Here is a 12502-nt window from a genome sequence, read left to right as displayed (position 1 = left end):
GTATACCTTCCAACTCTATGATTCTGTGATTCTAGGAACAATAGCAGATTTGCAAGTGTGACTCCATGCCACATTTTTTAATACTTACATGTCCTTCGTGTTCACATCATGTATAGAAACAAGTGTGAGACAAGCATTCAACCCACACATTAGGAAGCCATGATGAGCTTGCAACAAGGTACCTGTCTTGGTTTGCTTCAGCATGCAAGAGCTAAATGGAAAGCAGGAAAATGGACAATTATGCATGTCCTCACTATAAATGTGATGCTTTTGCAACACAGCAAAAATAGTTCTCTGGTAGAAGACACCCTGAAAAGCTTCTTTCTATCAAGTAGTACCCAGCTTGAAAGCTGTGCATGTACATCCAATTAAGTTTAGAGCCCACTTATTTGTAGAAATACTTCTTTTATCCCCACTGTACTGGGCTCCACAATCCTTGCACATGTTCAGGATGGAAAGTTTCAGCACTACTCCCTACAGTGTCTACAAGAATACACTATAATGCTTGAAATAGCTCACTCTTAGTACGAGAAATGTGAAATATTAAAAAAAAAATACTTTAAAATGCAGGTACACATTCCGCTTTCTTAAATAATAAACATGTTGTTTATTTGTAGCTGTAGAAGAACATAAGACAGTGGAGAGCCATTTGGAGAATGTGCAGAAGTGGTGAGTATTACAGCCTTTTTAACACGTTGCGTTATGAAAGGTCCTACTTCATCTTTAAATATATTTGAATAAGTGAAAAAATCATCAAATGCACCAGAGTCCTTATTTTTAAACACATGCTCATACTTCCAACATTTTCATACAGCTTGTCTTGGACTTTAGGGAACAAGCTGTCTGAAATGGAAGCTTTCTAGACAAAACAGTTCATTATGTGGTAAAAACTGTTCCTAGAGTGTTCTACTGCAGACTCCAGGTTTTGGTGAGGGGTGTTGAATGATTGATTAAAATAATCACATGCACAGAAAAAGCAGAGACTTGGTAATATAAGAAGCTGCCTTAGATTAAGTGAGGTCATTGGTCTGCGTGGCTCAAACGTCTACACATAGTTCGCATATAGCACTAAAGCAAACTATGGTTTAGCCTGAATGCACCAGTGCGTCGACTCCCAAGACAGGAGACTGGAAATGTTTTGCTCCTCCACCTGTTTTGCTGCTGCTGCACTGCTTTGAGCTAAGTTTGTTGGAAAGAGACAAACCACTAGTCTGGGTTTAGGCAACATACTGAGCTCGGCTTGCTGAGTCATGGCTTGGGACACAGTAGTGTGGCTGCAGCAGAACTGAAGAAGAAGCAAAGCGGCTGCAATTTCTCCATAAGTCTGCATGCTTGCATATTCACGGTGAGGAATGATTTGATTCAGCGTTCATTCCAAACTGAGCCATTGGCAGCAGCCCTCCAGTTTTGCAACCAGGGGCCTCACTCTGCTGTACTAGGGAATGCCGGGATTGAATCTGGGACCTTTTGCATGTAACACCCTGTGACTGAGCTTTGTTCCTTCCTCCAAGAGAGAATCTCTGGGAACTCAAACTCAAACTGCAAGCGCCATAGAGCTGTTCCTTAGCCATAGCAGCAGACTTAGAACATTTCATCTCAGCATCTTGGCTTTTGTGAAGGGAGAATCTCTGCTGTGTCTTTTTTAATGCAGGGAAGCATTCAGACCTGTAATCTGAAGTGGTGCGGTCTAGGAACAATTTTACCACATGCTTGACAATTTATATAGCGTTTAACTACAATTGTCATCAGCTTCAAAAGGGATTTGCTGTGTAGGTACAAGATTGTTGTTACACTAAAGCCCAGTTGATACATCAAATCCCAGCTGATGCAACAAATGCTTTTTGTTGTTGTCATTGAAACATCTGTTCCTCTCTTCATTGATTTGTATGTTCAGATTTCAGGTGTATAGATATTAATATACATTTTAATATTCTAATACAAGTTTGTTGCAAAACAAGTTTAACAGTAGAAGACTCTAATGTATTTCAAGAGTGCTTCAGCCTATAGTATGGACCAGGTAAATCTTAAAGTATTAACAATAACACCTGTTGTTCATTGCTGCTGTCGTCAGTTTACCAAGATCCTGAGAAAATAAATCATTTTCAGGGTATTATACCTGCAGACTTTCATTGGGTATCAACTGGTGTGATGTTGACATTGCTTTTAATAAATATAGGCTGTAATTCTGGGCTCATCCACACTTACCTTTTGCCTGTGTTTTCCAGGCGTAGGTCCACACTTTCCTAGTCCGTATCTGCCACTTTTCCCAGGAAAACCGGCTCTTTAACGCTGAATAGGAGCAAATGGCAGTTTGGGTTTTTCACAGATTGATGAGAGCATTAAACAGCAGGTCTTTTGTGGCAAAATGGCAGCGCAAAAAAAAAAGTGCTCAGACATGGACTGGTAAAGCACAAACCTGTGCCTAGAAAGTGTGAAGGAAACTTAATATGAATGAGCCCTTAAAAAGGCTGAAGGGGTTGGCGGTTTTTGTTAGTTAGTTAATTAGTTTTCTTTACCCCACAGAAGGTGAAGTTAGTTAATGCATGGAGCCAGGCTCATCTCATGGTCTGGACACCGTAGGCTCTGAAGTAAGAATAGAGTTCTAAACTTAGGTGTCTCTAGAAGGGAAATTTAACTGTTTTATATATAAGACAGTTAGTCGTTTTCCTCAAAAATATTCCAAGCGACTTGGAAAGACTGCTTAAAAATAGAACAAATTTCCAGGATAAAATGGCACCATAATAAAAATAAATTCCTAGAAATAAACATGGAAAACACAATTAACAGTAGCAATAGAGTCAGCATAAGAATGTAATTAAAAATAAGTCATAAATAGATCATAAAATGCAACCATTAAGCAGTTGCACAGCTGCGAATGCCAACTGAAATATAAATGTCTTAATGTGACAACAAAATTGGAGGAGGAAAGGAGCTAAGCTAACCAAATCTGTTTCGGAAGTGAATTCTGTACAATATCTCAGTCTAGTCTATGGTGTCTGCAGGTATTCATCCTTGGAGAAGCCCACCACTTTCTCCCTCAGAATCTTTTTTTTTTTTTAAGTAAACTTTTTGGCTTTTGTTGTTTGCTTGTTTATTTGGAGGCAGGAGCTGTGGCCTGCGTTTTGTTTGGGGTTTTTTGTGATTTGGGGAGAGGGGAAGCAGGAGGAGTTTAGCCTGTTGCTTGGAATATTTTACTGAGTATCACCAGTTTTACTTCCATGAAATGGGTATTTTGTGGTGCTCACAACAGTTCCTTAAATTTCCAGATATGCTTCAGGCACAAAAATAAGTATGGTACCTCTGATCTAGGACTTTGGGGGCTTCCGAATACCCATGGTGAAGAGCATGTCAATAGGTTTCTGGTAAATAAATGTTGTTTCAAAATCAGATACTTTCTAAAATGTCTCCGTGCCCATATTCATTCATATTGTGGCTTAATGTACACACCCACCGAAACAGCACCATTATTATTATTTAATTCAGAAGTGCTGGGTGGATCCATTGCTGGTACAGTTTCCAGATTACAGCAGATTTATGTTAATTGCCAGCCTAGGCTACTGAGTCAGAAATCTGCCCTGAGGGAAACTGAACTTCCACCTTAGGTTTATGTGCTGACAATTTTCCCCTCCCCTGCCCAACACTGTAGCTTTGAAGAATTGGTGGGATACTTCGGGATAAAACCAAAGTCTGGCGAGAAGGAGACCACGCCAAACTACGTTTTCACGGTGTGGTATGAGTTCTGCAGCGACTTTAAGGCCATTTGGAAACGAGAGAGCAAAAACATTTCCAAAGAAAGGTAAGGTTCTAATAAAGCCATTAATACAATTTTTTTTTTTTTAGAAGTCTGGGAAACTGGTCCTTTTTAAACTCAACAAATTATACTCCCATATTTCACAGGCGTCATTGTTTTCTTTCAGATCAAATGGACATCAAGGAAAGATTATTCCCTCAGGGTGCCTAGGAAAATTCACCAAAGGGATGCTGTCCCCACAAAAAGATAAACACATATAATCTGATAAATTACACTTTCTTAACCCCTTCCAATTACTAGCTAGTAAAATGAAAGGGGAGCTGTGCTAATTTGTAACAGATTGCTTCTCTTTGCATTTTTGTGTTGGACCGCTCTAAATGAGGCGATATTGCTGTTGCAGACAGGACAGACAAATAAAAGTGAATGCTTTTTCCAGTTAATATACTACACTTGCATCAAAGGGTAGCCTATGAGATTCAGGCCACACTTAGCACAGCGTTGAAGTCCCACACTGAATTTACAGCACCGCTTCTTGGTATCCTGCTGTGGACATCAAACTCCATGCCGCAGCATCTCCCACTGTCTTGTGATTTTATTAGGTTTAGTTAAAACCTTTTTTTTTAAATAAAAGGTTTCACCTCTTGAGATTCGTTTTTTAAAAAATTAAAAGAAAAACGAGCGCTTTCTTTAATATACTTCCCCCCTTTTTTTTTACTGTATGAATTTGCTCTGTTATGTCATTCTATTGTAAAATAATTAAGGGAATTGCCCAATAGGTGTTTCTAGTCCAGCACTCTTATTGTATTTCTTTTCATGTACACTAATAGGAAATTCAAATCTCCATGTGTGCCTCTCCTTGTGTAGCAAGGTAGCATTGACATTGTGGGAACCTCACAAAAGCATTTAGAAGTAAAACTTTAAGCTAAGGGGGGGAGAACTCCCAAAACAGTCCCATGAGGATCGGGCATGCTCATTGACTGACTGTAGGACAGGTAATGGAAAATTATGGGACGGTGGGAAGAATCCAATGGAGTATCGTAGGAGAGGGCATGACTGTTATCCTTAGCAGAAACACTCCATGCTGCAACATCTTGTTGCAGGTCCTGTTCTAATGTGCACCTTTCCTTCTTCTGGACAAGCACAGACTCATTAATTTTTGTTTGTTCCTTTCTCTCTTATTAAATGTTGAATATGATCAATGGTTCCCAACAAATTTGTTGCAGTTTGTGATTGAATTTTGAAGAGGCCAGTTTAAAATGAATGAGCAGATGAAATTAACAAGCTCTCTGGGTGACTAGTAATGCGCACAATAGAAAGCAGTGATAAAGATGGAGCCCAGAGCAATCATGCAGAAGCATGTACTCTTTTAAATAGGTGCAAGCCTTTGATTGGGGGGGGGGGGAGTGGTGTGTAAACAGTAAAAGATCACAAGATGGCTGCAGAATTTGTGACTCACCAAGACAAATGTAGTCCATCCATCACATACTAAGGCTTGGCAGGTCACAGCTTCTCTAGGCTTAGTGTGAACCATGCCCCTTAGGGTGAATATCAGTGGGTGAATATCAGTGGGTGATTGCATTAAAAATGCCAGCCAAACAGATACTCTGCACATCTTCAAGTCTTAATGTGTACAAACAGAAATCATAAACTTGATACTTTTTATATCTTGAGGTCCGTTGTTTTGTGTACTAAGAATATAAAGAAATAATTGTTACTCTGGAATCTGAATCATTTATCAGTTAGTTGGCCTTCTGTATGAAACAGCAGTGTTAATCAGGCTCAACATTAGAAGCTTAAATATCCTTTAGCATGCAATTTTAAATTAGATGCAGATAGAGATAATCCAGTAAATTGTCATGCTAATTATACACATAGATCTTCTGATTCCTTTGTCACAAGCAGCAGTCTTCTAGAATAGTCAGTTTCGCTGCTTAGAGGTAAAATGCTGCGGAGGGGGAGATACCGTATTTTTCGCTCTATAGGACGCACCGGACCATAGGAGGGGGAGAAAAGGGGGGGATTTCTTGTTCTCCCCCTCTAAAACAAGGTGCATTCAAGGTGCATTCACCCAAAGCCTCTGGAGCGCAGTGGGAGTTCCCGCTGCACTCTGGAGGCTTCAGGTAGCTACCATCCCCAAGCTAGAACAGCGAGACTGTCTCGCTGTTCTGGCTTCGGGAACAGCCTTTGTAGCCTCCGCAGGGCAGCAAGGTGAAGGCACCCTGCTGCCCTGCAGAGGCTTTGCGTGCAGCCATCCCCAAGCCAGAAGAGGGAGATGGAGCGCTCCGTCTCGCTGTTCTGGCTTGGGAACAGCCTTTCTAGCTTCTGCAGGCCAGCGGGGTGAAGGCACCCTGCTGCCCTGCAGAGGCTTTGCGTGCAGCCATCCCCAAGCTAGAACAGCGAGACGGAGTGCTCCGCAGCGCTCCGTCTCCCTGTTCTGGCTTTGGGCTTAGCCGTGCAGCCTGCATTTGCTCTATAGGACGCACACACATTTCCCCTTAATTTTTGGAGGGGAAAAAGTGCGTCCTATAGAGCGAAAAATACGGTACTTCTAAAGTGAAATTGGTCATTTTAGAAATTTTTGCAATTTGTTACTTGATTAGATCTACTTATGAGCAAGTGAATTTTGCTTGCCATTTCAAGGAACATGTTTGCTAGGGGACAATGTTGCTCACTGTATCTCCTCCAAATGTTGGGTGAACTAAAGAAACAAGCATAATGGAGGGCTGCTGCAAACATTTGTAGAAGAGTCTTTGCGTCGTGTAACAGGAAGGTTCTGCAGCAATTCTCATACTTCCCCTTGCACAAGAGAGAGTGCAAGGAGAAGAAATATTTGAATTTGGTTTCACTTTTCTCACCCAACACTGAAATGGAAAACTGCAGCCAGTGAGAAAAGCTGGAACTTCAGAATGTGGAATAGACTCCACCTGCTGTTACCCAGAAAACTGATGCAATATGAACAGGATCTGCCGAGACAACTCTACTGTGGATGTGATGCTATCACTTCCTCAAATGTCAGGAGTACCTAAGAATATAATAAAAGTTTGCTGGATTAGACCAATGACCCTTCTAGTCCAACATCCTGTTCTCACAGTGGTCAGTCAGGTGTCTATGTTTCCCATCACAAGAACACTCTCCCCTCTTGCAGTTTCCAATGATGGGTACTGCTTCTGACTGTGGAGCAGTTCCCCACGTCTTGTAAAGTATATAACCAAAATCAGTTTTAAACAGGCCAGGCTCCTAAGAAGTGAAAGGCAGTGAGTCTAGAGGGAGTGGTGAATTTCATATTAATAAATTCAGAGTAAAATACGTGATTTTGGATATGCTGTTTTGAGTCTGGATTAGCCTTCTTGAGTAGCAGGATAAGACTTGCATATATTTTGTCATGAGAATGAATGGTTTGTTTGTTTTTCTTAACACCATGAATTTTATTCATATACTTTGGTGGGGCTTGTGTTTATTTACTAATGACGTCATTAGATTACTTTTAGCCTTTAAAGGTTTCAGTTTATTCTCAGTTCAACTTTTAGATGATTCATGAAGACAATGAGTAACTGATGTCAAGTATATAAGTTTGAATGACAGATGAGTTGTTTCTTTATCACATTCAAATGGCTTAGAAAACCATGACCCTTTAGAGGTTGTTATTTTACAAAGTATGAGTGACAGTTCGCCAACCATATTTTCCAGGAAGAAACACATTTAGAGAACTGAGAAATAACCATTATGTCTTGGAAAACAATTATTTTCCTAAGGTGTATTTTAGTGTAATCATATTTTTTCATAACCTCAGCAGAATAGAAAAGGAGCCAGTTTATAAACTCAAGCTGTAAATATTTCTTGGATTGCAGCATTTAAAATTCCTCAGAGAGAAGAAGGAAGGTTTGCATGTTTGAACGCCCTGTGCCAAAAAACAAAGGCCCCCTCTACACATAGGAAGGCGCATGTCAACCTCCAATCTAATCCAGGATCCACATTGGCCAACCAGAAGGAATTACAGTGAATCCTTCAGTTTAACACAGTAATTTTTTTGCAATGCACATCTTCATAAACAAGAGTTTACATGTCAAATAAAGAGACACAAAAATAGTTTCATTCAATTAGATTAAGACAGGTTAAATACCTTGGTTCTTGAATGCCTTGGTACTCGAACATTTCGGCTCCCGAATGCCGAAAACCCAGAACTAAGTGTTCCAGTTTTTGAATGTTTTTCGGAAGCTGAACGTCCAATGTGGTTGTTGGTTATTGTTTCCTGGGTGCCTGAGCCAATCGGAAGCTGCGCCTTGGTTTTCAAACATTTAGGAAGTCGAAAGGACTTCCAGAACGGATTACATTTGAGAACCAAGGTACCACTGTACCTGATGATTCAAATAGTTGATAATTTTTGTTCTTTTCTTTACAACATTTTAAAACACAAATGTGAACAGAGGCAAGTTTGCAAAATTTTATACAGGATGCCCATCTAGCAACAAAATGATCCTATTTTTCCAACTTGTCAATTATGAGATGATGATGATGGTGCCCATCTGACTGGGTTGCCCCAGCCACTCTAGGCGCCTTCCAACAAATTAAGACATAGTAAGACATCAAACATTATTGTCACTATTGGTTCTACTAGAGTATTTTGAGGTTATTCAAAGGACAGTGCAACATCTCTTAGCAGACTAAGAAAAACCAAGTTAATGGTAGCTTTAACCAAGCAATGGGCTAGGCTGCAAGGGTTTGTTTTGTCTGAAAACTACTTGACTTTTAATGTAAGAAAAGTGTAGAAATCTAATTAGATTTTTATCAGACATTTTAGAAGAGGAAACACTTTAACCATGCTGCCCTACACTTAACCTACCATGAAAATAAATTAGCTGCCTGTGTAATATAGCTGATTTTCGCCCCAAGACAAAATCTGCATAGCATACAGGAATCTGAGGGTACTCAAAGGTACAAACATTATATATAACTAGCAAACATACTTACTACTTAAATCAAAAGGCAGTTAAGATGAAATTCCTGGATTACCTCAGTAACATAAATATTACATGAATATTACATGAAAAGGATACAGCAGAAATATATTACGTGTACCCAACAGTCATAAATTTGGTACGGCTGTTTTGCTCAGCTGGGTGAAAATTTTGAATGAAGTAGCTGAAAAGTATTATCTTACTCTCAGTACCATGCGGTATTCTCAATACCACAGGGATGTGACACCGTTTTAGGGTCAATTTACACGGTCACTTTCATGGGCTTATTTTTAATCTGTAGTGACTTTTAGTCAGTCCTGATTTGAGTATGGATATAAAAAACCCAGCCATTGGAGTGTTGAGGGCCTTTCTGCTTCATCAGATTTCTTATATAATAAAAGTATATTCAGCTATTGTGGATTATGCAGCCGCTTTCCTTTAACGGAGCACCGCTGTTATAAGAGTATTGCATTTTCCCAGTTGTGAAAATGCAGTATATTGGACATTTGAATAGATAGTCTTTTGGAAACAGTTACAAAGATTTGAATCTAGACTTGCCCTTCTGCAAGTGGAAGGGTTCCTTTCATTCACAGAAGAGCCTTTAATCCAGTGCAGGCTCCCGATGGTAGAAGTGATGGGAAAGAATTTACACTAATTTCCCCTGGAACCCATTGTACCATCTCCAACACTTTTCTGAAGGGCACTTTTGGGGAATTACTGGGGACTGTAAAGGGGTGAGAGAATGTTTCCCTGCCTTCCATCTGTGGGAACATCCACTCACAGGCCATTGTTAGTACTCTTTATATAATATAATTTTTATCAAATTTCCATTTATTTTTTTCAAATTGACTTCAAATTAAATAGTTACATTGTTTCATGCATTGACTTCCCACCCACACTTCCACAGTGTTTTTCTTCAAACCCTTTTCTACCGTGTTATATATCAAACTTATCTGTTATGGAAACCCCTCTAATACAATTACTTTATCATTTTTCTTCCATTGTTCCTTTCTCAAATCTTGCCCGCGATTTCATTTGACTGTAGTGTTTTTTCAAATACAGTTGTACCTTGGTTCGTGAACGCCTTGCGAGTTGAACGTTTTGGCTCCCAAACACCGCAAACCTGGAAGTGAGTGTTCCAGTTTGCGAACGTTCTTTGGAACCCGAACGTCCGACAGGGTTTCCACAGCTTCCAATTGGCTGCAGGAACTTCCTGCCCCCAATCGGAAGCCATGCCTTGGTTTCCAAATATTTTGGAAGTAGAACGGACTTCCGGAATGGATTCCATTTGACTTCCGAGGCACTATTGTAGTCCAAAATGGCCTCCATTCTTTTTTTAAAAAAAGGTTCATTGTTTCGATCTTTTAATACTGCTGTCAGCTTTGCCATTTCTGCATAGTCTATTGCTTTTAAAAGCTATTCCTCCTTCATTTGAACCATCTCTTCTTTCCATTTCTGTGCATATAGCATTCTAGCTGCTGTAGTCACATATATACGTAAAAGGCCATTGTTAGTACTGTAGTCTCTGAAAAATCTGTTCACCTCCCTCCTGAAACCATGGAGCAGCAGGAGTGGGGATGTGTGGTCTTATCTACAGAAGCATGTACAGAATGATATTGGTGCTTTTAAAAATAAATATATGGTTGGTATTCTTCACATGTCTCACAAATTCGGATAAGTCACAATGGATTTCCATACAATAGATGTCAGTTTTGATGTCTCACATTACGTGACTGAGCCTTTGCTGAAACTCCACTTAATTAGCTGCTTTCTGATTTGTGGGGAAACTCTTTAGTTTGCAGCCTGAAATCATGGTTTTGAGGGCAAGTGCCAAACATGCCATGCTGATGTAAGGTATGAAATGGCGAACTTTGGTATGCAGTCAACCAGGAAGTAAGTTATTAAGAAGAGCAGACAAGGAGAGGGAGGCACACATAAGCTCATTTCTATTGTGCCATGTCGTAGTTTGGCATTATATGTGGTCCTGACATAAAGCCAAAAAAAAAAAAGTATCCTCCACAAAAAAGTAACATACTGTCAGGGAACTGCCATCAGAGCTAGAGGCGGAGGGAAGGCTCCAGAGGGATGCCGGAGAGGGTCCCAGTAGGGAGAGAGGCAGCCCATCTGCTGGGGAAGGAAATCAGCGTAACACCAGTGGAGAAGGGGGCAGATGGGGGAATCGGAGAGGAGGCTCCAGGACTCTTCACCAGCGGGGAGAGCACGGGTACTCCGCTGCCCACACCCTCCCTGCGCAGAAGACTTCCACGCAGGGAGAGTAGGAGGAGACTTGGCGTCAAAGAACTTCTTTGCTGGAAGAAGTTCAAGAAACGCCCACTGACGGATTCTGCCAGCGACTGAGACAGCCACGAAGTGAAGGGCTGTCCAGACAGAAAGGGTTTAACCAGGTAACCTAGCCAGGAGTGGCGGCAACCTACGCACGAGCAACCCCTAGAACCATTACACATACATTCCAAGCTTCAGTTTGAAAACAAGCATTGAGCTTGCCACAGTACAGAACATTGTCAGTTACAGCTTGTATCTATTGAAAAACACAACAGCCTCAACAAGCTAGTACCCTATTCAATAACATACTGCAAAGTATACCCTAGCATCCTTTACACATCCCATAAATACAGATCATCAAGTTGGAATTTAATATGGTGATGATAGTGCATAGTGCCAACAAGCACTTAATAGCACTTGTTGACTTAAGGTCCAATCTACTGGTTGCTGCGCCAGCAAGGAAGCCGTCTGTGGCTAATAATCAGTCTCTGGGTATCAGATCACTTCATGGCTTAATTCCTATTCTTTCCTCCCTCTATGTTGAGAATGAGAAGAGGCCACAGGGTTAAGTAAGCAGTGTTTTTTCTTCCTAACCCTTGGCACAACTATGTATGTTCTTGTAAAGGTGAAAATTATTCTTTTACTTTATAGAAGCAAAGGTACTTTTTTTTTTTAAAAAAAAAGGCTCATTTGAACTTCTATAGTTCATTTGTATAATTATTATTATTTTCAAAATAGCTCTGGTTCTTGCATTTAATCTGAAGATATATAGGTTTGAAAATGTGATCCCTCAGAACAGAATTTGGTAGGGACATTTGAAGTTAATTGAACTTCTTACCCAAAACTCAATTGCTGTGTGTTTTGTTCTTTTTTTTCTGAAGCAAATAATCAGGTGGTTTAAGGTTTTGTTGAAATATAGAACTCTACTTTTTCTGTTGCCTTAAGTTGTGGTTTTCCACACGGCATGGCAATACACAACAGTTGTAAAAGTGTGTTAATATTATTGCTGACACCAGCAACCTTTCTTTTCAATTCGTTTGCATATTTTGACCTTCTTTGCACCATGATGAGTGATTCTAAATCTTCTTTTGAACGGATTCCCCTTACATATGGTCAGATTTCATGGTTTAAGCTAACTGCATTCCTTAAGATTCTTTGCCTCCCTCCCCCTCCATTTTAACTGAAGATTCAAAAAATATTAATGGGAATTGTTGTCTTGAATGGAAAGTGAGTCCCGGCTGCATCACTCACAGATCAGTGCAACGCAGTAGTGTTACAGTCCCTTCCTAAAAGTTAAAAAAAGTTAATTATATGAATTAAGAGGGGATGTTGCTCTGTGGATTACATAGGCTGCAAACTCTAGTTAGTATCAGTTCTCACAACAAAAAATGTAGTTCGCATGTTATGCTGAACAGATGACACCAAATTATTAAAGCCAGTTAAATCTAAAGCAGAGGAAAGAGTTACCAAAGAAACTCACAGCTCTATTTTTGATAAATGCAAAATTATTCAC

General features: G+C 40.1%; 1 protein-coding gene across 4 annotated transcripts in view; it reads left to right on the top strand.

Moving 5' to 3' along the window:
• The window catches only part of FMN1 (formin 1), a 162918-nt gene that overhangs the window by 145988 nt on the left and 4428 nt on the right, over positions 1-12502 (top strand). For all 4 annotated transcript variants that reach the window (XM_083744317.1, XM_083744315.1, XM_083744316.1 and 1 more), the window contains 2 exons: positions 618-669; positions 3647-3796. In XM_083744317.1, coding sequence (XP_083600443.1) covers positions 618-669; positions 3647-3796 — 202 coding nt within the window. The remainder of the gene's footprint in view (positions 1-617; positions 670-3646; positions 3797-12502) is intronic.

Source organism: Podarcis gaigeae (genome assembly GCF_964106915.1).
Source record: "Podarcis gaigeae genome assembly, chromosome: 1".
Taxonomy (NCBI): domain Eukaryota; kingdom Metazoa; phylum Chordata; class Lepidosauria; order Squamata; family Lacertidae; genus Podarcis; species Podarcis gaigeae.
This window is presented reverse-complemented; position numbering and strand designations above follow the sequence as displayed.